The sequence below is a fragment of the Pseudogymnoascus destructans genome (assembly GCF_001641265.1).
Source record: "Pseudogymnoascus destructans isolate 20631-21 unplaced genomic scaffold scaffold_10, whole genome shotgun sequence".
NCBI classification, from domain to species: Eukaryota; Fungi; Ascomycota; class Leotiomycetes; order Thelebolales; family Thelebolaceae; genus Pseudogymnoascus; species Pseudogymnoascus destructans.
This window is the reverse complement of record NW_020167529.1, coordinates 845,611-871,371: the sequence shown is the minus strand read 5'-3', so window position 1 is coordinate 871,371 and position 25,761 is coordinate 845,611. Positions and strand designations below refer to the sequence as shown.

The following is a 25,761-nucleotide window of genomic DNA, read 5'->3' as shown; positions in this document are numbered from 1 at the left end:
ATGGTGGTTAGTAGTTTGGGACTTGGATTTGGATTTGGATTTATATTAGATTCGGTGTTTTTATTAGAGTGGTGTTAAGTGTGCACTTTGGATATGTTTTATGAATATAACGAAACGGTTGGGTATTATATTTAATACTCTTGATCAATACAAGAGTACATCTGATTGAAGAAGCACCCCTGGCTGGGAGCTTAACAAACTTACTTATACATTACTCATCTAAAAATATACAGCTTGCCCAAGTCCACCTTCTCCACATCCAACACATCCCTCGCACGCTTAAATCTCATCCTCACCAGCCTCTCCTCCGCCTCCCACCTCCCCACCCCCTCCTCCACCACCTCCTCCCCCCTCCCAAACCAACCCTTCTTCACCGCACCTCCTCCCTCTTTCCTCCTCTTCTTCTCCTCCTTCGCAAGCTTCCCAACCATCTGACTCCAATTATCCAATCCCGTCTGCAAACACTGTCTGCACACTCTATCCTCCTTAACACCCCCCCTCAGCTCCTCCTCCGCAACATCAACACACTCTCTCGTCCACGCGAGCCCGCTCTCCTTCCCCGCTATGTCAGAGGCAGATGCGTACATAATCTCCCCAATCCACGCCATCAGCGCCGCCTCCTCGCATCTCTCCTCCGGCCCCCGAGTGGGAGCTAGATTTCCATCCGGTGGCGGAGGCGGGAATTCCGGCGGGATGAGCGCATACTTGACCAAGTCCACAGTCTGCTTAACCAGTCCCCCACGATCTTCCACCTGCTTTGGCGGACCCGGCCGCAACGCGCGCCGCGCCCGGAGCACAGACAGGAAAATCGGCAGCGCACCGGCGAGGTCTTTATTCCTCGCCTTATGCTCTGCCATTGCCGTTGTGGCGCGGAGCACATTCCGCGACGGCGCCACGGCCGTCGGCTTTATAGTGTGTGTCACGGGATCCACGACCGAGTCAGGCTCTGCGATTCCCGACTTCGCGATATCAAGACCCCATTTGAACATCTCTCCAGCTGCCTCGGGCGTCCCCTTGTAGTCTAGCCACGAGGCGTAGGCGAGCGCGGCATAGAGGCGCTGGGCGTCGGTGAAGCCGGTTGTCGTTAGGATGCGCATGTAGAACGTCTCCGGCGGTAAATACGCCGGCTCGCAGTCTTCTTCGTGCGGCGGCGCAGGACATCCGGGTGGGAGGGGGCGGGGGTTTGGGTTCGAGGGGCCGATGACGGCGACTTTTGCGAAGACAAGGTCGCGGGTCTTGTCTTTTGTGCAGGAGTCGAGGAATTCGGCTGCGCGTGCTGCGCCGAGGAGGGCTTCGTAGTAGCCTCTACGCCAGTTCTCTGGTTTGGCGGTAATGTCATATCCCGACCTTCCCACGCCGGGGATGAGAATCTGGCTCTCGTCCTCGCCCTGTTGTACTAGTCCCGCGCCATCGATCTCCGGGTCCTCCAATCGCTTCAGCAGCTGCATGTATCTGTCCCCGCTGAACTGCCAGCTCACACCGCCGGCATCACGGAGTTTCTCCGAATCGTGGACCCGATTAGCGCGGTACAGTTTGCGCGACCAGAAAGTGTATTCGTGCGGGCTTGGGAACTCGCGTTCCATCTTCTCCTGCTCGAAGCCGTAGGCGGCGATGAAGAGCAGCACGCCCGAGGAGAGGACGTAGATGCCCCAGCGGAGCTCCATCTTGAGCCATGCTTTGCGCTCGGTGGTGAGGAGGCGCGCATAGAAGGTGCGAGGGCGCGGGGAGGAGTGGTGGAGGTAGGGGAGCTGGGGGCGGGACCGGGGGAGTTGCGTGAAGTACCGGATTAGCGGCCTGCCGCCCAGGAGGATTCGGCGAGGCATCGGGTTCATTGTTGCTGGCCGGAGAGCCCGGTTCGACTACATATGAGGTTGACCGTCGTTGCGATGATCGTGGTCCAGAGTTAGTTTACTTTGGACCCAAAAGTCTGCGGAGGGCCCGGCCCGTCTTTGTTGCTAAGTTAAGCGTACGTACTCAGTATTGTATTTGAACGTCTAGTGCATCTGTCTTAAGAGCTGCAGCAACAATACATTTATATAATAATCTTACAATCTTCCTATATATCATACCATATACACTATAACTATAACCACTCTATGATAGTTTTTGTTCTACCGAGCAAAAATTGTACACCAGTTGCAGCATTGGCCATCTTGTAACTGCTGACTAATCAAATCCCTTTGACAATCCCGCCGTTGGATCGTCGACCCCAACCACCCCCAAGACACTCCGCACGCGCTTGTCTCACCTTCTACATCGAGACCGACGCACAGAGAGACATACAGACAAACAAGAATACCACGGTTGAACGATAGACATGACTTCACAATGACTTTATGAAGACGCTTTAGGAAGACCTCACTCATTTGAGAATGATGGAATGATTCCCAGCAAGCACGCGCCGTCGTCCAAGTTATAGTACAAGCAGTCGCATTCTCCTCACTAAAACCGCCACTCCTACCACATGCCACGATGCCGTCGCGCGAGCGTGAGACCTCAGTTGGAGCCGCGAACGCGCTCGCCCCGGGCTCGCTGAAACGACACAAGACGCTGCCCCATCCCAAGCGCGACCGATCCACCGAGACCTACTCCTCTCCCCCGTCGACAGCGACCCAAACCATGTCCGTTGACTCCGACGTCTCTCCCCCATCAACATCGTCCTACGACCTCAGCCCACGAACCCTCAAGCACGCATCCAAACGAATAGGCCTGCCAGACCTCCCGCCAACTCCTCCGGCCCATTCGCGGAATCCCTCTGACGAAAGCCAGACCCCAGCCGTGCCATTCAGGGCGAATGGCACAGCGACCGATTCGTCCACCCCGAACACCCCGCCCAACGTCCACAGTCCGCCTACTCCTGACTTCACGCCCCCCCGAAACCCCCGACGCGCATCGTTGATGCGTCCGCCCCCCAGTGAGAGGAATTTATCGTCACGCGCTGAGTCGTTCAGGACAGCACGAGAGAACCAGTCTTCGGAGGAGATTTGCTCTGCATTCACTCCGGGAGAGTCCACCCCGATGGGTCCAGAGCCACTGCATGTTGGGTTGGGGCTAGACTTGGATATAAACAGGCGTCGAACCCCGACGCCGGTACTGCGTCAGAAGTTTTCCTTTGAGGACGACGAATTTCGCCGCTTTGACGGCGACTGGAATGTGACAGACCGAGTGGACTACAAGCAGAGATATCGCTGGGACGAGGATCTCATGAAAAATGTGACGGTTCGGAGGCGGACGTCGCGGAAACCGTATCGTTTTGACGAGAGTCCTGTTATGCAGGAGGTGCGCGTTGATCGCCCTGTCGCGCCGACAAACGCGACGATTCATTTGCAGGAGTTTGGGCTGGGAAATGGCACGTCAGACATGGTAAAAGATGTTAGCTCGGCAGACACGCTAAGAGGGAGCGAGGTGAACCGGCAGTTGTGGCCTGAGAAGGCGAAAGCGGAGAGCCCTCCGGCACCTGATGTACAGCGGTTCTCGTCGATGTCAGGAAAGTCTAATGCTACAACTATTGGGGCTGTCGTCGTCGTTAATTCACCCCCAACTCCGCGAAGAACGCTACGACATACTAAGAAGCAGTATGGGCTGCGGGATTTTACTCCTCCGGGTCTTCCAACTGCACCAGCAGTAACTAATGGCCAGCCCAACGGAGCAAGTGAAGTTGCAAGCCGGATCATTAACAGGAGCAACGGATCCTCGAGGCCTAACCACAACAGCCTTAACTCCACCGCGACCACCACAGCAAGCACCAGGTCACGCAGGAGAATCATCTCTGAGGGCGCTATCCCTGTCGTCGTAGTCCCTGAGCGCCGCTCCTCAGTGAAGACCGCCCAGGCCCGCTCACTCCGCTCAGCAAGCAGCCGTCACATGAGGAAGAGCGTATCTTTGCAGTCTGCTCCCTTGTCCCAGTCAGCTGGGTCTAACATCCCCGGTACGATCGAGCAGCCCACCATCCGACAGAGGCGAATGTCCGATTCTGCCACATCCCGGGTGCAGTCTGAACGCAGTACTGATGGCCCGCCTGTGATACCGGATCGCCGCTCATCTCTCTCCGCGCCGACGAGCAGGAATACTTCCCGCTCGGGATCCTTAACCGCAGAGAGCCTCCGGGCGCATAATGCCATTCAAGCGGTTCAAGCAGCCAAACTCGCTGCGCTAGCTGCTCTCCCACCGGCTGTGCCGCCTAAGGATGGTGCACCACTTAGAAACACGCTGACGGTTGATACCAATGGGGACCCGTTCTTCGGCCAGCGACTTTCGGCGCAAGTTACGCCGTTCTCACAGTCATCGCACGACACGCATGGTACAGCACTAGAGATATCGGAAGCTCTGGCTATAAACCTGTACCCGCACCAGAACAGGTCTGTACTCGTGATCGAGCACGGCCCTCTGCAGCCTCGGTCTGCGCCCAAAGGTCGTCCAATCCATCTCCGGACCTCCTCCCTCCCTCTCGCAACCGAACCAGATCCTATGACACCCCCTCAACGCGCCCACCCACTCGATATGGAAGCAGACTCCCCGCTCCGCAACCCGCGCGACCCCCCACAACCGCCACTCATAAAATTCATTCCTCCCACCCCCGCTGCCGTTTCCCCTGATGACGACACTAAACAAATTGGCCACGATTTCCTTTCCGGAGAAGCAAACACTATCTCAGCCGTGCCACCTGAACGTCGTCCGTCCCTCCTGCAACGTGCCCTCTCCGCCCACCGCCGTGAGAGCATGTCCATCTCCACCATTCTGCCACGGCGCTTTTCCCTAGGTCGCCAGCCGCAGAATAGCGTCGATACCGCAAGTCCGCACACGTACCCTACCATCTCCGACCAGCCTGCCGACACGTCGCGCCTACATCCATTTTGGCGCCCTGCGCGCTTCTGGGACGACCTAGACAGCGACGATGAGTATTCTGACGACGAGTGGGATGACCCCAACTACTACCCCCTGTCAGCAAATGTGCATCCTGCGCTGTCGGCGCCGAAGCGAAGTCTCTCTTCGGTGTTGAAACGCACGTTCTCCATCATGCCCGCGCGCGATCACGAGATTGGGTTTGGTGCACCGCGCCGCACGATCCGGCGATCGGGGTCAGGTAACCTGCGTGTTGTCCAGAGGAACAATGGTAGCGTGGGGAGCGTGGGAGAGTACCTGCGCTTTGCGAGCGCGCGGCAGGGGATGCGGAATTCGAGCGCGCCGGTGGAAGGGATGTCGGGGAGCGATAGTCGGATGTCGAGGGAGTGGATGCGCGATGTTGGGTTTGGGAGGTGGAATTTCAAGGCCGGGGTGAGGTGGGTGAGTGTTTCGGGGGTGGAGCGGTGGGCGGAGCGAAGGAGGGAGAGGAGGAGAGAGGGGTTGAGGAGGAGTATTAGTGGGCCGAGGGGCGTGAGGGATGGCGTTGAGGATGTGCTTTGAGGGAGGGTGGAGGGAGGCGCGAGAGTTGATTAGATGGGTGCGTGGCGGGAGGGTGTATGAACAGCGATAAGGGGAGGGAAAAGTAACACGGTCTTCACAGGACGGTCGAGCTTTTGATGGGCCCAGAGAGCGTTGTCTGCTGTGCGGCACGTGGCTGGAGGTCTATATAACTCATTTTTGCTTTTTAGGAGCGCGGTGGACACTTCATGAGGGTTATGATTTATGATCTTGATGATTATACATGGCTTGCTTTGGCTTAGGATTTTAGGGATGGGGAGTTTGGGGCTTTTTTGCGAGTTTGAAAATTAGGGAGTCATCGTTATGGAGGATGCGGGGGGAAGCGGGAGTGGGCGCGGATAGTTTTAAGAATATATTTCATTCTCTGGGTTTGTTCTATAGGAGGCTCTTAGAATAAAGGGGTTCAATATATGACCACTACGCCACTGGTTTGTTTCTCCCCCTAGCGGGCTTTCGTCAGCTATTGAAGAGCTACCTGCCAAACCTTAAGCCTATCAGGGTTGAATCCAGTCCATCCCTTATCCGCATAGCTGCCGCCACCAGCGCCAACGTTGGCGGGGAACGATTTCCCTTCGTTGCTCAACTCCGTCAGGACATCCTCCGCATACTCAAACCACACCTTAGCAGCATCCACATCTGTTGGCGAGGCCTCGCCTGTTCCTTCAAATGCTGACCTCAACGTCCACAGGCCGAACATAGAAAAATCAAACGCAGGTGTAGATGGAGAAATGGAAGTTAGGCGTGCTAGGAAGGCGTTTATATTGCGCCACTGGCTGGCAGAGAAATCGTTGATAGAGCCAGTGCTAGGAGCTGTGTTATGTTAGCACCATAAGAATACTGAGCAAGCGGCGGGCGGCCATACCTCTATTCCATGCGTCCCTTACAGAAGCACCAAAGAGGGGTAGGTCGCTCCACACCCTCACCTGCTCCCCCCAGACTGTAACCTCGCTCGCACCATCTTTGGAAAGGTTCTGCTGCTGGACGGCGCGCACAATAGCCACTAAATGTTCTTGAGACTGGTGCTCGGTATCCGCAGCCACATTAAGTATGCTTTCCCAGACGGGCCTAAGACCGCCCTCAATGTCTGACTCTGGAGACCCTGTTGTGAACTTATCTTCGGCTGGCGCTGTGAGAGCACGTGCGGCCGATGAGGGGTCAGTCTTTGACGCGATGGAGGTATTTAGGGTGTGGAGTTCTTGAGAAGACATCTTGACTGTGGTAATTTAAGTTGTATTAAATGTGAATAAGTTGAAACTAGAAGAAAATGCAGTCAAATTTATATAAGTTACCTACTTTTGGCGTTTCTTATAAGCGCTGCCCGAGAGCCTTAAGGTGTGTGGCGGGACGGCGTTGTGAGTGGTCAAAGCTGAACAGGCGGGAGCTCCCTCACCTGTCCCACTTTCATAGTCCGCCAAAGCGTCGACGTCATGTCTTCCATAGGATGTCCAATTCTCTATTAAATGTTAGAATTATAGATTCAACTACCTTAGTGCCGCCTTTCCTTTGTTCAGAAAAAAGAATATGTTCTAAAATCAACTCCAGTGCCTGACCAGTGATTCCGAACCAAGGCAAACAGAGCTCGTCGACCCCGCCCACTGCAGTTGAATCGTACAGCCAACCCCCACAACCTCCAAATTGGCATCCCGTTTCCTCCGCAGCATTGCCCGCCAAGTCCCCAACTACCTACCCGAGTCGCTGATCGGCCCAGCCTCCGTCTGGACTGGCATCTCGAAACCCAAACCGGGGCGGCTCGACTGGCCGGAGCCAGACGCAAGCATGACCCCCCCGACCTCGTCAGCAGCGGCCCCGAAGAAGGTGGAGAAGTCGTACCTGTCGTCGGCTGTGGAGTCGATCTCGCCGTGGACGAGCGCGCGGCCGGCCACGCCAAAGCCGGCGCAGGGGAGTGGTGTGGCGGCTGAGGCGCAGGCGGCGCAGAGGGGTGGTGATCATAGTGTTGGGCGTTCGCATGGGATTAGTACGAGGAGGTATCCGGAGGATTGCCCCCCGCTTAAGACGAAGTGGTTTTATGCGGTTGATGTAAGAATTCCCTGTCGGCAATCAAAATGCTTGCTAACGTGTTGAAGGTTCCAAAGCGAAAACCTAAGCTGCTCAAAGACGTCAATATCGAGTCGAAACCGCTGCCTGCGCCGAAGAAATACTTGACGTTCTCCCCCGGGGATTCTCAGTCTATCGAGAAAGCATACCAGAAGTTTGTTGAGGATGAAGAGGATGAAGGGCAAACGGCTCAAAGTCCAATCGACTTGACAACATCGCCAGAGTCAAAGCCTGGCAGAAAGGAGAATAGCTTTTTAGAAGGGGATAGTTCTCCGAGGCAGCAAAGGACAATCAAGGTACCTGTCAATGAGGACTACCTATTTGATGTCGACATCGAGGAGAGGGAACTTGCGCCAGTTTATTGGCTTGGACCGATATATGACGTGAGGAGAGGTACTTGGTTCTATCAGGAGGGATCGACGCTTAGGCCATGTGATGAGAACTTGGCCACACAGTTGGAGGAGGGATATCTGAAGGTCAAGCCATTTCGCTATCCGAAGCCTGCCGTTAAAGATGCTCAGCCAAAAACCGCGGATGAGGCGAAATTGCCTACCGATATGGGCGCTGCCGAAGTCACTCCCAAAGCATCCGCTGAAAACTTGAAAGGGGCCACGGAGCAGGCTGGAAGTAAACCTACGGATGTCGCACACCAACCTCAGACTCACCGTCTGTTTGGCTCATATATGAACTCCATTGTCACATACCAGGATGACACCGTTGCGTGGTTATCAGATGACGGCATCGTGTCCCGCATGAGTACGACCGTTTACCAACGATTTTCAGGAGGTGGCTATATGAGCGGTGTGAAGATAGTGCGAGGTTATACCAAAGGGGAGAAGACTTCAGCTGATGCCAAGACTGAGGTGCCTTCGAGCCCAGAACCAGATATGGTAGATGAGCCTGATAAGGCAGGTCTTCGGCTTGATGAAAGACAACAGAGGCTTCTGAAGCGCAGATCCGCCCCAGCTGGGACGCTGAGGGCATCCGATATTCGCGACTTACATGCCGAAACGCAGAAGCCGGCGTTGAGTGGCAGTTCAACCCCGAAAACTGAAGAGGCGGTAAGAAAACTGGACGAAAAGGAGATTCGGGATGATTATCAGGATCATCCATCCGAAGATCAATCTCGGGAGATTGAACATTTGATTCTGGTGACACATGGAATTGGACAGCGTTTAGGGATGCGGACCGAGAGCGTAAACTTTATCCACGACGTCAATGTCCTCCGCCAGACACTCAAAAGCGTGTATGGAAACTCTGCGGATCTACAAGCCCTGAATTCCGAAATCGATAAGCTTCCAAAGAACTGCCGGATTCAAGTCCTCCCAGTTTGCTGGCGACACTTGCTAGATTTCCCTCGCCATGGCCTGAAGCAGAACCGCAAAGAGCATGATCTTGCCGATATCTCTAGCGAAGACGAGGAATATCCAAGCTTGGACGACATTACCATGGAAGGTGTCCCGTTCGTGAGAAGTCTCATCACCGACCTTGCTCTGGACGTCTTGCTTTATCAAAGTGCCTATAGGGAACACATCTCTAATATCGTGCTCCGCGAGTGCAACCGGGTGTACAAGCTTTTCTTAGACCGCAATCCAGATTTCAACGGGAAGGTCAGCTTGATCGGACACTCCCTCGGTTCCGCCATCTTCTTCGATATCCTCTGCCGTCAGAAGGAAGACAAGGATACGTACGGGCTACCCAAACACCCAAAGTTCTATCACAATCGACCCGGGGTGCAACCTCAAAGCAAAAAAGATGGCAAGGATATGAGTTTCGATTTTGAAGTTGAAGACTTTTACTGCCTCGGTAGCCCTATTGGACTCTTCCAAATGCTCAAGGGGCGGACAATTGCCGCTCGGCGTCACCCTGAAGCAATGCCAGCACAGAGCCCCATGGATTTGGATATGCTGGATGACCCATTCCTCGCCGCAAATAGCCATCCCAACGAGGCGTTTGTCCCCACAAGTGGGCTCCCCTACTCGATATCCTCACCCAAATGCGCACAGCTGTACAACATCTTTCATCCTTCTGACCCCATCGCATACCGCCTCGAGCCCCTTATAGCACCAGCCATGTCATCCCTCAAACCGCAGGCACTTCCGTACACGAAGAAGGGTATCTTTAATACGTCTGCGGCTCAAGGCATCACAGGAATCGGCGCCAGGGTCGGCCAGAGCGTAAGCGGCCTTTGGTCTAGCTTTAGCTCCGGAATTGCGAGCAGTCTCCTCAATCGAAGCCTCGGCCTCACCGGTGAGGATATCGCCAAGATGGAGCGAGCACAGGGCCAGAGCATCCGCGAGTCACCGCTGTCTATGGGCGCCGGAACTAATATCTCAAGTGGGGGCGTTATTGCCGGTACGCGGCCTCTGACGAGGGAAAACACGAATGAGAAGCAGAGGCAGCTGGCGGAGGATACTGCCAATGCGGACCGGGAGGGCAATGATAATGCGCCGACGCTGATTGATGATGATATCGAGACCCTGTACGCCGGGTTCCAGAAGAATCGGAAGAGTCACCAAGGGAATGAGGAGAGTAATAAGGAGAGGCTTGCGGCGGCGGAGAAGGCCAAGAAGCTGAGGAGAGAGGAGATGAAGGTTAGAGGCTTGAATGAGAATGGTCGTATCGATTTCAGTATCCAGGAGTAAGTTGCAATCGTGTGGCTCTGACGAGCAGATGCTAATTTGAAGTAGGAGCGTTCTGGATTTCAATCCTTATAATACTATCGCGAGCCATTTGAGCTATTGGGGTGACGAGGATGTGTGTCATTTCATGCAATCCCAGTTATTATCTAGACACCGGGCGTTCAAGCGGAGGGCTAGCGTGGACCTCTTGAAGCGTTGATTGATGCGATGTTCGGATCCGGTAGGGCTTAGAAGAGTGTAGACACAATAGAATATACATACTATCTCATGTTGCTCTGGTGAATGGTCATTATAATTCATATCTCATACATATTATTACAGCAAGCCCTTGTAAACGACTACGCTTCCTCGTCTTCATCGCTCGTCTCATCGATATTAGCCCTCTGCTCCTTGGCACCGGCGTCGGCACCCTTTACTCTGGCTTTCCTCGGGGCCGCATCACCTGACTCGACTGTTTCGCCCATTGCTGTGAGAGCGGCATTGATATCTGGAATTGCCTGAAGAAGCACCTTGTACTGGTCCAGGGGCAGCGAGATACCCTACAAGAAGTCAGCACCTGACATATATACAGGCATGTAGCTCTGGTTTACCTTCTTGCCCGGCAGGAGATCACCCGCGGGGTTCTGGTAGTACTCCCGAATATTAATGAGACGGGTGCCCTTGAACTCGCTGATGCCGATTCTCCTGCTGTTTCTTCCCTGTGATAACTGGATTCGGAGATTTGTTAGTCAGTCACATCCATCCATTATCATCTCTCAGACGCTATGGGTAAGCAACTAACCTCCCAGAACTTCTCGCCACCCTCGCCGGTCTGGGCCTGTGCAGGTTTGGTGACGCTGCTTGGCTTTGCTGTTTTCGTTCTCTTGCTTTTGGGTTTGGCGTCGTCGTCGGAGGCGACGAAGCCACTGCCATCATCGTAGTCATCGATATCGCTGGGCGAATCCCGGGCGCGGCCGCGCTTGGTGACTGGCATTGTGGAAGAGAAGGAGGGATGAGATTGTTGAGGGTATCTTCGCTCAAAAAATGACTGCACGGATTCCATTAATTCGGTTCATTATTTGAAGGGTCTGGGTCTCACTCATTACCTGAAGTTGAAGTGGTTGCTTGCAAGTGTTAAGTTCAGATATCCGTGAAATAGAGTTCGGACGGGACTTTATTGAGGCTCCAGTGATGCGGAATGGGCAGCGAATATGGAATCGGAAATATCAAATATCGAGACCTCGGTGTAGACAAGAAGGTTACACATCGGGCCAAGCTTTGGACGCGGTCAATCGAGCACACCCCGCGCAACAACGCGTTCAGTGATTGATAGTCACGTGACAATGGTGATACAGCCTACTCGTAGTGTGGCTGGTAATGGCCCTCACCAGCCTAGATCTCCCTCAGAACGGCGGCTGAAACAATAGGGGCTCTACCTTGGGCTGAGGATAAGCAAGGAACGGAGAGTTAAAGATTGAGATTGTTGCTTTCAACCCACTTATATTTCGGTATATATGTCTACGTCAGCTGCTCTCTAGGTTCTTTTCTTTTTTTCTTTGTAAGATGATAGGACCTCCCTGATACTACCGTATATCTCTCCCATTGCAACGACGACGACTCGACAGCGGTTGCGCAATAACTGATGATCGCAACAATCTGGGACAAAGCGAACCCCCATATCTCAATGGCAATAATCGAAGATAATAAAGACCATCAAGGAAATGGTTCCTCACCCCTAGACGATGATGCACCCAATGGAGGAGCTGACGCCACACCCACGCGCGCACCAGCCGCAACGCCAGATGCGACGACTCGAGTCCTCCAGTACCTAGCCCATGCGTCCACTGAACAGCTGTGCTCCATAGCAGTTGGGCTGGCTGGCTGTACATATCTCGTCTTGGGGAGGGTCGGGCTCGTGCTTATGGGCGCATTTGGAGGGATAATACTGCATGCGTCGTGGGAGAGGCATAGTGCTGTCGCCGATATCCACACCACCCACCAAAAGCAGAGGGGCCTTCACGTCCTACAAAAGGTCTTAGATTGGAGGGAAAAGAATCCTGCGAATCCTTACGAATTTGACGACAATGACGATACAGACGAGGCGGTTGTGACAGGGGCGGCCAACTTTGACGACTTTCGCCCTGCCACGGCAGAGGCACTGAGGGAACTGGTGGAAGCAACAATTCGAGATTATGTGGAGTACTGGTACCTTTCCGTCCTGCCGGAAGAAAGGACATTTCCGCGAACGAGCCAGCAAACTCTGGTGTCGTTCCTTCGCTCTATAGCAAATTCTTTGTCGAAGAAGCGCCCCGCAGACGCTTTTCTGGACTTCTTTACCAATTGCTCCTCGATTGTTATCGTCTTTCTTGGTGAACTTTCAACCGCCATTCTGGCTTCGCCTGATTCCGATATTTCTCCTGAAGATGCAGTGCAGGAATACCTCACCTCGAACCCGGATTCCCATCTCGCCCATATCATGGATGAGAACCAGCAGCAGAAAAAGTTCCAGTTGATAGCCAATGATTTATTACAGAATTTCATTGAGAAATCCGTGTATAGTTGCAATCCGGCAAGGGTCTTCTTGGAAAGAATATTAAGTGGGGTTGTAATGGAGATGAGTTTGATGGCCTGTTCCAAGCCAGAGTGGATAAATGGTTGGATTGTATATCTGTTAGAGGAGGGCGAACCGGATATTATTCAGGCGATTGATGCTGGCATGGGCATACCATCTCCGAAAGGGATTAAACCTACGGAGCCCGACGTCAGCTCTCAAAAACGGGCCAGCAGAGCGGACGACGCAATGAAGTCTGCCACAGAAGAAGCGGAAAGGCTAAGCCAGCTAATTGCTGAGGATGAATCAAGGCAGTCTAAAGAGACTTTAAGATCTTCCTTATCCAGGGACGCCCCAGACATTGCCAGGATATCGTCAAGTCACGGTTCGGATGGCGTAAATATTTCCCTAGGTCCGATTGAAGAAACATTTGTCCCGGCTTCCGTCGAAGTTGATGCGGAGCCGAAACAGCCGTTCACAAGCTTCGACCAGATGGCGCCCCAACGAAATATCGACTTGGATAATGAGACGCCCAAGCCTTTGACGCTTAAAGGCGCCGGTATAACTATCATGGACGACGCTTCTCCAGGCGATAATAGTCGCTTTCGCAGCAAGCCCATGGGAGATTATTTGGTCCAGATTGAGCCAAATTCCTCGCGTTACTCCGGGTGGATGATTGTTCGCAAATATACAGATTTTGAAACACTCCACGAAGTTCTAAAGCGCATTGCCCAGGTGTCTGGAGTGATAGCCTTCACACAAACGCATTCCACACTGCCGACTTGGATAAACCAGGGCAAGGCCGACTTGCGGACTAATTTGGAAAATTATCTGCGCGATGCATGTCGTCATGCGGCTTTGGCTGAAAGCGTGGGAATGAAACGTTTCCTTGAAAAAGAACAAAGCCAAAGCCAGGGGCAGTCTGGAAAGGGATTTGGGTGGCCATCTCCTGCAGCCTTTGAAACTATGGGTAAGGGCTTGGTTGATAACCTGATGAGTGCTTCTAAGGGAGCTGCTGAAGGCGGTAAAACTGTTTTCGGTGGCATGACAGGGGTCATTGGGAATATAAATCCTGGGAGAGGAAGGTCTGCCAGCAAACTTAGCCTTAGTTTTCGTCCTGGCTTCCGATCATCCTCGTCGCTTGCACCAGAACTTGACAATAGTGCCTCCATCAACGGCACAAAGCCATCAAGCGAAGAAGCTCGAAATAGGGCAGCTACATCTCACAGCGAGGCAGTAGTCATCGCAGAAACACCCGAGCATGAGCCGTCCAGTACACCAGTTGAAAGCTCTAGTAACGGGGTTAGCGATGTATCCATGAAATCGTCAATGGAATCGTTAGGGACAGAAGAAGAGCCTCGGAACCAACTACCAGATCTCGATAACATCATTCTACCGCCACCGCCTAGCGACATGCCTGACGATTACGGAATAATACGATCTTCTTCATCGCCTGCTTTGTCGAAAAACGAAATTATGACACCAGTTACATCTACGAATAACGCCTCACCAGTCCAGTCCCTAAGATCCCCGTCGATATCCGAGGTCAAGGTACCCAACAAGCGAAAGGATCCAACGCCTTTCACGGAGGAGGAGACCAGAGTAGCTCTGGAGTTGACGTTTGCCATGATCAATGAACTATATACGCTATCATCTGTCTGGAATATACGCCGAACACTCCTCACGGCGGCCAAAACGTTCCTCCTTCGGCCTGGAAATCCTTCGCTGGCATCCATCCAGTCTCTTGTCCAAGAATCCGTTATCACTTCAAATACTTCTGACGCTGGGATTGCCAGCCACCTCCGGAAGATACGTGAGAACACAATGCCAACCGAAGAAGAGCTTAAAGCATGGCCCGAGGAACTCGGTCCGGATGAAAAGACAAAGTTGAGGGTCCGGGCTAGGAAACTGGTTATTGAGAGGGGTATTCCACCTGCATTGGCCGGCGTTATGGGTCAGGCTGCTACAGGCGAGGCCGTTGGCAGAGTATTTGACTACTTGCAGGACGAGAAGGTTGCTAGAGGATTGATGTTTGGGCTCCTGTTGCAAGGGGCTCGGGCGATCACACACTGATATATATCTCTCTTGTACGATAGAGTTACTTGGACATGTTCCACACGACGATTGAAGCTGTAGAGTGCATAGTTTAGCTTCAGACTATATGCATTTCAAAGGACTTGATGTATATCTCGGAATATCTTGCTACTGTATGTTGGATTATACGCGGGTGGGCATCAAGTCATACGCGGGTGCCGCTATTCGCGTCGCGTGGGACTATTGATTACATAATACGAGAAGCTGTAACGTTAGTTAACTTAACTAACTAAAGTTAGTTAAGTTAGTTACTTGTCGTACCTGGGGCTCAAACGGGGACCTATCCCCCCCCTTATTGCCTAATTAGTCCATCCCTCTTCGGCTGACTTATCTACATATCTCCACCGACTCGACTGTGCGGCTTCACAAAACGCAACCCACCATCCCCTCCTCCTCCCAATCGTCCTCGTGCGCCAACGTATACGACGATATATTTTTTACATATCACATCATCTCTTGTACAGCACAATTGGAAGAGGATGTACTCCGCTTAAACGATGGTTGCGACTCCCACGCGCTCGCCGCCCACATACCGATCGCACTAGAACACCCCTCAGTATACAAACTACAGTTGTTCTTGTAACGCGCGCGCGCTGACGAGACCGTTGACGCCACCGTTGACGAGGCGCCATATACGCGTGCGCCTTCCCGACCTTCGAACGTTGAAGTTGAAACAATTCATGCTTGCGCCTTTTCGATACCGTACCCCTAGTTTTAGCCTACACTCTCGAGACTCGAAACCACAATGCAGGCGGCCGCCACGGACGACCGATCCTACCGAATCCAACGCCAGGCGAATATGCCATATTCCACTGATGCTCCTGTTCTTCAGTCAGAAGCCGACCGTCAAGGACGATCGAATTCACGCCCGCCAGTTAGCGCAAATGGGAAGAATATTGCGAACTTTCCGGAGCTAGCTCCAATATCGCCGGAGGCTCGAAGACGCCAGATAGCTACGCATAGGCGATCAGACAGTCTTGGGAGTGTCAGGGACGGGGTTGGAAACCTGAATCGCTGGTCGCAGTCTACAACCTCTAGCAAAGGTTCCACGGCGCATGTGAGGTCAAACAGCTCCTCGCGCGCGCTGGGGTCGGCCTCCGGAACCAGCAAAATTGATACTTTCTCCAAAGGAAGCAGATACGGGGCGCCAAAGTCGGAAAGCTCTCCTCAGCGGCTTCCGTTGCGAGGACGAGACGGCTCAAATCTCCCACCGACCCTACCTCCCATAATAACGCTCCCCACATATCGCCCTGGTAGCAACGATCGCGATCAGTCCCCACAAACGGGAACAACTATCTCGCCATCAACTGCAGGGTTACTGTCCGCCGCGGTGCGGTCTGCGGCGCCTGACTACTTTGGCGATTCGTGGGAGCATCTAAATACCCTTGGCTCAACGAGAAACCATTCAATGAATCGGTCTCCCATAATCCCTTCGTCTTCGCTCCCACCAGGATACACCAAATCTAGTGCCAGCCCTGTCCAGAAGCCGCGGCAGGGAGGGGACCGTAGCCGCAGTAGGGGACATTCGCGAAACCGGTCGCACGCCACGAAAGGGAGCTCAGGGACCATATCCTCGGAGAAAAACAAAGATCGCTCGTCGAGGCAGCCATCGCAAAAAGCCATGCTTTCAAAGGCGCTTCAGAAAGCGAATACGGCGGTGGTGCTTGATAATGCAATGAATTTCGAGGGTGCCATGCAGGCGTATTCAGAGGCATGCGATTTACTACAACAAGTGATGATGAGGAGCTCCGGGGATGAAGATAGAAGGAAGCTGGAGGCTATTGTAGGTTGGATTTCCCGCTCGATCGAATATTACTAACCAAATATAGCGAAATACCTACACCAGTCGGATAACAGAGCTGGTGAAGCTTGCTCCCTACAATGAGGATGACAAAGCCTTACCTGCCAGACCCGAAAGCATTGAATACACAGATGATCTATCTCCCCCCATAGATGATGACGGAGCAACGGTAGGAATGGCAACTATGACGACAATAGTTAACCAAGACACCTTTGCCCTTGAACCTTTCCCTGCTGAGCAGCCACCTATACAACACCCCCGACGAAGGGACTCACTTGTGCCGCAGACCTTTGATGTAAGTTTCCAGAATGAACCTCGAGGCCAAAGTACTGATCGTTACCAGAGATCTGCCCCTGCAAGGTCTCCGATCGGCCAAGGCCTCCTCGGCTCACAAACAGCTCTGCCCCCCCCAATGGAGCGCCAATCAATGATGGTGCCACCACTCTCCCCAAGACCCCCAACCTCTCCAATGGATATGCTACCAACGGAAGAAGACCACTCAAAGCCCTATCGTCCATCGACTGAATCGAATGAAAACAGTCATGCGAGGGAAATAAGCACCGATTCCATTTCCTGGCTGGATACTATTGATGAATCTGGTGGTTCCGGGGCTTCGTCCGTACATTCAAGGACGTCGTCACTGGGCATGAGAAGGAAACATATACGAGCTGCTAGCGGAGCAACCGAGGCAGAATTTGATGCTGCCTTAGATGCTGCAGTGGAAGCAGCATATGACGACGGTTTCGAGCCTGTGGAAAACCTCCCTCCCATGAGAAGCACTGCTGAGTATGATAATGGAGTCGCAAGTATGCGAATGAGGGTTGAGATGGCTAGGGAAAGGGTCAGGCAAACAGAAAGGGAGACCGCTGTTCACATGGCCAGAGATCGAGAGAGGGAGCGCATGGCACAAGACCAGACCGGCCAGGAGGACTACTATGACGGCGAATCAGAGGAAGAAGAGCGTATGCTTGAGGAGATGACCAGAGGCTACGTTATGGATGAGTTTGAGTTCGGTCTCCAGTCCAAGTCGGCATTGCCTCGAGAATCTGACTCGAGTGGGTTTTCTGGACGCACCTGGCACAGTTCTCTCGGGTCAAATCCCACCACTAGTGGAACTACCATGTCTACCATTACGGAGACTACCCCTATCCCCAAATTACCCGTTTTTCAATCGAAAACACCGCCGCCAGTTTACCCTCCCCCTGGCCAAGCTCCCCCGCTTCCTCCTACGTCTAGTGCTCCGCAATTCTCACGACCATTGCAAATGCAGGCGCCCGAACCCGCAACTAATTCTCATGCCGTGAGGGGCAGACGCCTGTCGGGACAAAATCCCAAGCAATTGAAGATCGATACCACCACAATTACCACACCAAAAGCACCACCTCCGGAAGTCCCTTTAGAGCCTGCAGGAGGGTTTTCGCTACCGAAAATGGAAATGCCACCACCTCCGATACCGCAATCCGCGAGCAACACCGGATTCTGGGCTCGCCAAACCTCATCTCCTTTCCTAGCAGACGTTGCGTCTCCGCCGACGCCTACACTTACGCAAAGCTTTAATTTGGACGATAATGCCTGCTCTATTCCTTGTTCTGGTTCTCCTGGACGAGCGCAGTCCAGATCAGGAATCCGGAAGAACTTCTCTTCCTCCAGTCTCAAGAACCTGAAGAGTCGAAATCCTTCGGTATCTCACGTGGACGATGGCCCCGAGGTGTCACCGAATACGCCAATGACGGCTCAGTTTGGCACCATTTCAGCCACGAGGGGAGATCCAAACAGACTGCCGGCGATGCCAGCACTGCCAACACCCATTGCAGTGGCTTTCCGAGACAAGATAAATGGTGCTCCGAATGGTGCTCCCACCGGCGGCCTGTACCTATTCGATAATGATATGCACTCTCCAGAAAGTCCAAGCTTGCCTAAAAGCGGCCACACAGGTGGGCCGATACCCTTGGAGCCATGTCCGACTGAACATCTCCTACGGCCTTTCTGGCTAATGCGCGCTTTCTATCAAACCTTGGTCCATACTCGTGGTGGATACCTCTCTACCAAACTTTTCGTACCAAGGGATGTCTGGCGTGTCAAGGGAGTTAAAATCAAGGGGCTTGAGGAGAAGATATCATGCTGTGATCTCCTAACGGCAGCTTTGCAGAAACTCGCTCAGGTTGATACCTTTGATGCGGATGCGGTGCTCGATGAGATGCAGGCTTTTGAAGACGTCCTTGAGCAAGCTCGGGCCATTCTAGTACGAAAGCTTGGTAATGATGTCGGTGTACAGGGCTCAGGCATGCTATTTAAGGATGCCTCGTCGACCTCAACCGAAGCAGAGGCAACTACCACCACCTCCAAAACATCGTCCGGGACCGGGAAGCAATCTTCGTTCTCGTGGCGCCGATTGCGGTCCAAGAGTTCTGGGGTGGCGCTGAATAATTACGGCGGACGCACCGCAGTAACAGAGACTCCAAAGGAAGGACATACTATAAGTTCTCTTCCCATGACGACCTCGGGCAGTACCCGATTCGCGAAGAGGGATATATCCCAGGTTCACTTTACGGGCCCGAATGCCAACTATATGAGCGCATTAGCAAAGCTATTCGATGCAGCTCAAGTCCTTGGTATGTTTAACACCCACACAGTTATACCTGCCATAACCCCTTACTAACTATATTTAGACCAAATCGCTCGTCAGGTCGAGGATCCCGGCCTTAAACATGCAGATAAAACACAAGTCGGTTTGGAACTGAGCACTCGCCACGCTGCGGAGTTCTTCGGATTCTATATCTGCAGATTCGTCGTGACAGATATTGGCATGCTACTGGACAAATTCCTCAAGAGAGGCAGTGAATGGGTCCTCATTTGATCTCCACGACGGAATGAAATGACCCAAGCTCTCAGCTTGGATGGTAGGTGGATGTGTTACTATATATTGGAAGCCTAACCATGTCTCCTTCATTGGCATAGGGGCTTCCATCGCTGATTTTGCAGCATATCATGAAATATGAGCGAATGATCTTTCTTACTAGATACCTCTGGTCTGTTGACCAATGCACGTTGCGCCGCTGCGCTCTCGGGGAGTTGGAAATAGGCCGCAACGACCACCCTGTTGGATTGGATTGTGGCATTTATGGGATTTATTTTGGCTAGAATTCTCGCATATACAGCATCTTGCACCACTACAATCGTTATAGGATTCTCGAGAATCTCTCATATATAAGTGTTCAAATTCAATTGCTACTGTTGATAATAAAACAAGTACAACATAGCTATACGTGAGAACATAGCCAACCCTGTCTCCCATATGCAGAATATACCTCCCTCCTTCTGCGCCTTACACCATCCAGTTGCAAATACATAAGTATCGAGAGGAATTCCATCTAGCTTTCCCATTCCCAAACCAAACTGCTCGCAAAGACGTTATTTCATGTAAGCCTTGGGTATTTGGCAATATCATAGAAGTTCTCCTTCACCCTCCTCCTCGCCTTCCCCCTCACTATCCCAATCAATATCCCCACCCGCCGCCTCAGCCGCCCGCTGCACCTCAGCCAACCCGCTCAGCTCGGTGATGTAGTCCCTCTCCGCCAGTGCCTTCTTTACAAAGTCCCATCCGTCCTTCTCATACGCATCCACGACTTTGGAGGAGCATGCTGAGCAGCAGTCGTATGATTGCCCGCTGATAAGCATGTTCTGCCAGCTCGCGAGGAAGCCTCGGATCTGGTGGGGTACGATGCCCAGTGGGTGTTCTGGTGGGTCACGCTCGTACGAAACTGGGCCTGATCCTGAGGGCTGCACCGGCTTAGGGGCGGGAGCAAGGCCACCGAGGGGGTGCTGTAGGATGGACGCTAGAAGCTCAACGAGCTGTGCTGATGCTATTGCTGCTATCCCTGGACGCGTGACTGTGCATTGTTGGTCGAGAGTCTGGTCCTTTACTGAATCTGCGGGAGCAACGACATCGTTGCAGAAGTAGCAGCCGAGAGCTGCTTGGGCTCCGTCGGGGGGTGTCATACCGTGCCTCATGACGACGTATGTGTCGAAGCCAAGAGCGGCATTCATTACGATCTTTCCAGTGGCCTTTCCCATCAACGTTGGAAGCCATCGACTCTCACGAGTGTCCATTAGTAAAAATATGGCATCGTGCTCGTCGATAAGCTTTTTCAGAGTCTCAAAATCGCGCTGTGCCTTGGCCTCGTCTGTAACAGGGTGTCCGAGCATGGGGACCGAGATGACGTGCCCAGTGCTGTCTACTCCAGGGTATATGTCCTGCAGAGCCTTTGCGGCGAGTTCTGCCTTCTTTCCTCCTCCTCCCAGGCAGTCTTGGTAGGTGAATAGAGGTTGGCGGACAGGATTTGAGAATGAGACGGTTCCGTTATCCACGAAGGTGATTTTGCGCACACCCCAGCCCAGCAAGTTCCGTGATACGTAGCTGCCGAGTGTGCCGGCTCCGATGAGGAGACACTTCGTTTGGCTGATTTTTGTGAGGTTTAGGTTCGGCGCAATGCGCCATTTCATGAGCTTCAGGTTGAGGTCGACAGATTGATCCGCAAGCAGTCGTGGGTCCATGTACTGGGACAGGTCTGTCAATCTGGATGATAACTTGCCGTGGCTGTTTCGCTCCCATCCAGTTACTTTGGGCATCTTAGCTACTACCGGCGAGGCAGTTTCGTCTTTCTCAGCTGGAGATGTTGAGCTGAGGTTGAGTATGATGCTCCGTGCTTCGTCCCTCTTAGATTGGACATCCCTGTAGCACAAGATGCGGACGTTGTCGAGCTTGTAACGTTGCCTAACCAAGACCAAGAGGTTTCGTAACATCCACCCAGGGTTCTGTGGGTACGTGGATGGATCTGCGAACGAAATATACTGATCTTTAGCATCCACGTCCCGGAAGAATCCCGTCTCAAATGCATGGAGAGACCCAATTTTCCAGTTATAACCCGTTTCGTCATCGATGGAGGTGCGCTCGTCCGGTTTGGTTTCCGCCTCCAGGTCAGCTTGCGGTTTGTCGGAGTTGTACACCTTTTTGGCCAAAAAGAAGCCGTGCTCTCTTGGATCAACGCTGTATCTCCACGTGCCAACCTCGTCGACAAGGGCTGTCGTCTCGCGCCCGCCGAGTCGCTCTATCGGTGCAGACTGTGTCCAAACTGGGTCTGAGTGGAGAGCTGGGAATCCAGACCAGGTCGTAAACCGGTATTTCTTTAGGTCCGCAAACGACAATATGGTGAAAGAGGAGAGTAGAGATGGCAGGGAGTAAATGGTGCCGTCTTGTATCGCATCCCAAATCTGATTGAGTTAACGTCCTGCCTTGTGAGTTCAAGGGGCTGCATAAGAGTAGCATACCTGCTTTCCCGCAGTGTTGATGATGGCGTTCTTGTCAGCATTCTTAAATTCCTCGATGGTATTGACATTTCTAATGATGCCTTCAGCGCGAACCAAGCCGGCAGGAACCCTTTGGAAAGCGGTTAATAAATATAATCGTCACGAAGTCTCACAGTTCTTAACTTACGATGAGCTGCTCAACGCATTTCCCAGTATCTGCATCTGACAGTTTGTTCGAGATGAGAGATGAATAGGTGCTCCGTACAACCCCAGAACCTGGCGAGCCGACACGTCGAGACGGTCATGGTCGATCTTGAGGTTTGCGAGAGCTGAGTAGAAGGGAAGTTCGATCTCGGACTGGAACGGGGCGTATTGAAGCGCCATGGTGTTGATCGGACGTGTCGCCCCAGCCTTAAAGGCTTTGATATCTGGAAGAAGAAGTATGAAAGAGGAATAGGTAAGGTGGTGTTGAAAGTATGTTGGGATATGCTGGAGTCAAAGACCCTCTGTAGGTAGAGCTGTCGATAAGATATAACCATAGTGCGGGGAGGCAGCTTATCGCCGAGTCGTCGAGTAATCAGGCGGAGAGGCCAGAACCGTGCTGAGGTACCTGCTGATCATCCAATAATAGGGCACGGTACATGCACGAATGTACCCACCTCCACAGGCACAAGCACGCCAAGCCTCAGCCTTGTCTCTCCTTACGGAGTTTCTTTTGTCCGACAACAAAGCTCCAAGCCTGTTGTGCATTGAAGCAAAGGTTATAATATCAGATTGCCTTGAACATTCCTTTGAAGTTCTAAGCTGTTATTCTGCCACAGTCGATTTCTTGTATTTGTTTTCAAAGCGACGAAATGTTTGTTGGTCTCTGTGGTGGCATTTGTTCGGGGAAGAGGACCGTTGCCCAATATCTGATTGAGCACCATGGATTCACTCGTTTGCGCCTGCAACACTTAGCAAACGAGCCTTTGACGGACGACAAGCACACCTTCCATACCATAGATGAGTTGGTTAACTTTGTGACTACACAATGGCAGCGCCGTTGGGTGACAACCGACATTTACTGCGAGGCCGTCCTAGACATTCTTGTCCGCCGACCCTTTTTCATTCTCATCAGCGTTGATGCACCTGTAAATGTTCGCTGGAAGCGTTTTCAAAAGCGATTGATCTCTTCTACTTCATCTCCTCACTCGGATGATGATCTCTCTCTGGAAGATTTTGTTTTGAGGTCAGATGATCACCTGTTTAACTCAAATGGTGGCTTGCTTCCACTCATTTCACGGGCGACAATCCGCCTTCTGAACACATCGTCAGACTTGGCACATCTCTATGCCACTCTAGGGAAACTAGACTTGACAAATAAAGACCGCCTGAGGCCTAGCTGGGACCAATACTTCATGCAGCTCGCATCCCTCGCGGCTCAGAGGAGTAACTGCATGAAACGCAGGGTTGGGTGTGTCTTGGTGAGAGAGAAGCGCGTCATAAGCACTGGCTACAACGGCACGCCTCGAGGACTCAAGAACTGTGGTGAGGGTGGATGCCCTAGGTGCAATGACGCCCAAGGATCTGGTGTCGGCTTGTCGACGTGTTTGTGCATCCATGCCGAGGAGAATGCGTTGTTGGAGGCAGGGAGGGAGAGGATCCGCGAAGGCGCTATATTGTACTGTGATACATGTCCCTGTTTGACATGCAGCATCAAAATAGCCCAGGTTGGAATCAGCGAGGTTGTTTATAGTCAGGGGTATAGCATGGATGGTCAAACAGCGGCCGTCTTCAGGGAGGCTGGAGTACAGCTACGACAGTTTTCGCCCGTAAGTGTCAATCTCTGGTTATCAACTCCAAACTAACTGAGTACTTAGCCGCCGAATGGTCTAGTCCATCTTGAGAAGCAAGCCATTGCTTGATGCGCAGGGCAGACAAGAACACTTAGCTAGTTTACTTTGTGCATTATGGTGGAAGTCATGGCGCAGGACTTATGGAAATGGATAATATTGATTTTCAATTCGATACTTCTATATCTGGTCTTCAAATTGCCTGATCATAAACCCCTTATCAATCAACTCATCCTTGACCTGTGTCACAGTATACTCTCCCCTGTGGAAAATACCAGCTCCCAGTGCAGCATCAGTCTTTGTCTTTGAGAATACCTCCGTAAAGTGGCCTGGGTTTCCAGCGCCACTTGACGCGATAACTGGGATCGTTATGGCGCTCTTGACGTGGTCAATAAGCTCAAGGTCAAACCCGCTGTTAGTGCCGTCCTTGTCAATGCAGTTAAGCAGGATCTCGCCAGTGCCCATGGCCTCAACCGCCTGGGTCAACTGAATAACATCCGTGTCTCTCGTCTCCCGTCCTCCCTTGATAGTGCAAGCGTACCAGCAGTATCCTTCTCCGTTGGGTCCCGGTGTCGATGTTTTGATGACCGAGTGGGTCGTCTCTTCTGGGTTGGAAACGTATATGCGCTTTGGGTCCACGCTGACAACTACAGCCTGGTTTCCGTATGCCTTGGAGATCTGCTCAATCGCTGTTTTGCCAGAAAGCTTCTTCCCAGCCGCATAGTATTCCTCGGCTGCGGTAACAGCATCCGATCCTATAGAGACCTTGTCTGCACCACTCTTGAAGTACATGGTTGCAATTTGCAAGGCGGACACTTTGGTGCCATCGGTATCCACTGTGTCTCTGATCCCTCCTCCAATAGTCAAAGGAACGAAGACAGTTTTAGATGTCTGCCTAAGAACCTCAAGCATGGGAAGATCGGCAACCGGGCAGTCCCTGAAGCTTGTAATGTTAAGGAACGTAACCTCATCAGCTCCTTGCTCGTAGTATTTCTTGGCCATCTGAACAGGCTTCCCCAAGTTGCGCACATCTCCCCCACTACCCTTCTCGCGAACATCATACTGGTCACCTTTGGTGACGACCAGATCGCCGCTGTCATTGGCCCTGACATCCAAGCAAGCAATAACTCGCTTTGTCAAACCCTCGGTCACAGGGGCGCTGGTATGGACACCACTGGTAGAAGAGGTTGCATCTCCGTCCAAAAAGGCCTTGAGTACTCTCAACCCCGCCATACCACTCTTTTCTGGGTGGAATTGTGTAATGAGGGCGTTGTCTTTCATCACCGCACCCACAAACTCCTCGTCTCCATATCGCACCGTCGCAACAGACCAACCTTGATCCTCTAGCTGGCCCTTTACATACGGCACCTTGTATGAGTGGACATAGTAGTATTTTGAGTCGGATCGCAGGCCGAAAAACTCCTTGTCGGACGCGGCGCTGTTCCACCCGATGTGTGGGACTGACTTTGTGGTATCGTCAAACCTATCAAGGGTGGCTTTAATTATACCGAGTCCAGCGACTTCTGGGGCTTCCGAGGAGCCCTCAAACAGTACTTGGAGCCCAACGCATATGCCCATAAATGGCTTGCCAGTCTGGACGTGCTTCCGTATCGCGGGGAGGTATCCAGCGGAGGATAGTTGGTTTAGACAATGGCCGAAATGGCCAACGCCGGGGAGGATTAGTCTCTATGATAGATATCAATACCAGAACCATTTGAACCCCGCAAATAGCTCCAGAATGACTTACATCGGCTTTTTCAACATCTTCGGGAGACTTGACCCATTCGACGGTATAGCCAACTTTTTCTATGGCGTTGACTAAGCTGCGAATATTACCCGCAACATAATCTAACAAATGCACGGTAGGCATGGTAACTTTCTTGCGCGGCGGCGTTGTCAAACCAGCTGAATGACTGAACAACGGCCACTCTATCCTTTATAGCCATACCCGCCTGTCGTCTCCGTGTCATAGACGCACGGACTACAACGTGCAGAATGCCATATGGAAAGAGTCTAGCTTTATTTGCGCTAGCGCTTATTAGTAAGCGGTCTAACTCCGCCACTTGCTCGTGTTCATAC

At 52.5% G+C, this 25,761-nt stretch overlaps 10 protein-coding genes across 10 annotated transcripts; 5 read left to right on the top strand and 5 right to left on the bottom strand.

Moving 5' to 3' along the window:
- On the bottom strand, window positions 1-2,071 carry VC83_06236 (uncharacterized protein). The gene has a single exon (XM_024469839.1). The coding sequence runs from the start codon at window positions 1,830-1,832 to the stop codon at window positions 216-218; it is 1,617 nt and encodes a 538-aa protein (XP_024324265.1). The 5' UTR covers window positions 1,833-2,071; the 3' UTR covers window positions 1-215.
- A 172-nt stretch (window positions 2,072-2,243) lies between these two features.
- VC83_06235 (uncharacterized protein) lies at window positions 2,244-5,403 on the top strand (the record flags this gene model as incomplete). The annotated part of the gene is made up of 1 exon (XM_024469838.1): window positions 2,244-5,403. Exon 1 carries the CDS (start codon window positions 2,473-2,475, stop codon window positions 5,401-5,403), a length of 2,931 nt encoding a protein of 976 aa, XP_024324264.1. The 5' UTR covers window positions 2,244-2,472.
- Window positions 5,404-5,779: 376 nt separating this feature from the next.
- Window positions 5,780-6,848, bottom strand: VC83_06234 (uncharacterized protein). Its single transcript, XM_024469837.1, has 2 exons — window positions 6,284-6,848; window positions 5,780-6,231 (listed from the first exon to the last, which is right to left on the bottom strand). The coding sequence occupies exons 1-2, from the start codon at window positions 6,627-6,629 to the stop codon at window positions 5,882-5,884; spliced, it is 696 nt and encodes a 231-aa protein (XP_024324263.1). The 5' UTR covers window positions 6,630-6,848; the 3' UTR covers window positions 5,780-5,881.
- Window positions 6,849-10,412, top strand: VC83_06233 (uncharacterized protein). The gene is made up of 3 exons (XM_024469836.1): window positions 6,849-7,458; window positions 7,506-10,117; window positions 10,167-10,412. The coding sequence occupies exons 1-3, from the start codon at window positions 7,198-7,200 to the stop codon at window positions 10,315-10,317; spliced, it is 3,024 nt and encodes a 1,007-aa protein (XP_024324262.1). The 5' UTR covers window positions 6,849-7,197; the 3' UTR covers window positions 10,318-10,412.
- On the bottom strand, window positions 10,389-11,463 carry VC83_06232 (uncharacterized protein). Its single transcript, XM_024469835.1, has 4 exons — window positions 11,204-11,463; window positions 10,900-11,145; window positions 10,709-10,825; window positions 10,389-10,657 (listed from the first exon to the last, which is right to left on the bottom strand). Exons 2-4 carry the CDS (start codon window positions 11,089-11,091, stop codon window positions 10,457-10,459), a joined length of 510 nt encoding a protein of 169 aa, XP_024324261.1. The 5' UTR covers window positions 11,092-11,145; window positions 11,204-11,463; the 3' UTR covers window positions 10,389-10,456.
- Window positions 11,464-11,739: 276 nt separating this feature from the next.
- On the top strand, window positions 11,740-14,721 carry VC83_06231 (uncharacterized protein; the record flags this gene model as incomplete). The annotated part of the gene is made up of 1 exon (XM_024469834.1): window positions 11,740-14,721. One exon carries the CDS (start codon window positions 11,740-11,742, stop codon window positions 14,719-14,721), a length of 2,982 nt encoding a protein of 993 aa, XP_024324260.1.
- Window positions 14,722-15,487: 766 nt separating this feature from the next.
- On the top strand, window positions 15,488-19,400 carry VC83_06230 (uncharacterized protein; the record flags this gene model as incomplete). The annotated part of the gene is made up of 4 exons (XM_024469833.1): window positions 15,488-16,525; window positions 16,572-16,838; window positions 16,887-19,155; window positions 19,213-19,400. 4 exons carry the CDS (start codon window positions 15,488-15,490, stop codon window positions 19,398-19,400), a joined length of 3,762 nt encoding a protein of 1,253 aa, XP_024324259.1.
- A 408-nt stretch (window positions 19,401-19,808) lies between these two features.
- ATG7 (Autophagy- protein 7 (Autophagy- E1-like activating enzyme atg7)) lies at window positions 19,809-22,388 on the bottom strand. Its single transcript, XM_024469832.1, has 3 exons — window positions 22,038-22,388; window positions 21,872-21,980; window positions 19,809-21,814 (listed from the first exon to the last, which is right to left on the bottom strand). The coding sequence occupies exons 1-3, from the start codon at window positions 22,232-22,234 to the stop codon at window positions 19,988-19,990; spliced, it is 2,133 nt and encodes a 710-aa protein (XP_024324083.1). The 5' UTR covers window positions 22,235-22,388; the 3' UTR covers window positions 19,809-19,987.
- Window positions 22,389-22,586: 198 nt separating this feature from the next.
- Window positions 22,587-23,838, top strand: DCD1 (Deoxycytidine monophosphate (dCMP) deaminase). Its single transcript, XM_024469831.1, has 2 exons — window positions 22,587-23,661; window positions 23,710-23,838. The coding sequence occupies exons 1-2, from the start codon at window positions 22,705-22,707 to the stop codon at window positions 23,752-23,754; spliced, it is 1,002 nt and encodes a 333-aa protein (XP_024324084.1). The 5' UTR covers window positions 22,587-22,704; the 3' UTR covers window positions 23,755-23,838.
- Window positions 23,839-25,710, bottom strand: HIS7 (Histidine biosynthesis bifunctional protein hisB). Its single transcript, XM_024469830.1, has 2 exons — window positions 25,430-25,710; window positions 23,839-25,368 (listed from the first exon to the last, which is right to left on the bottom strand). Exons 1-2 carry the CDS (start codon window positions 25,550-25,552, stop codon window positions 23,863-23,865), a joined length of 1,629 nt encoding a protein of 542 aa, XP_024324085.1. The 5' UTR covers window positions 25,553-25,710; the 3' UTR covers window positions 23,839-23,862.
- Between the last annotated feature and the right edge of the window lie 51 nt (window positions 25,711-25,761).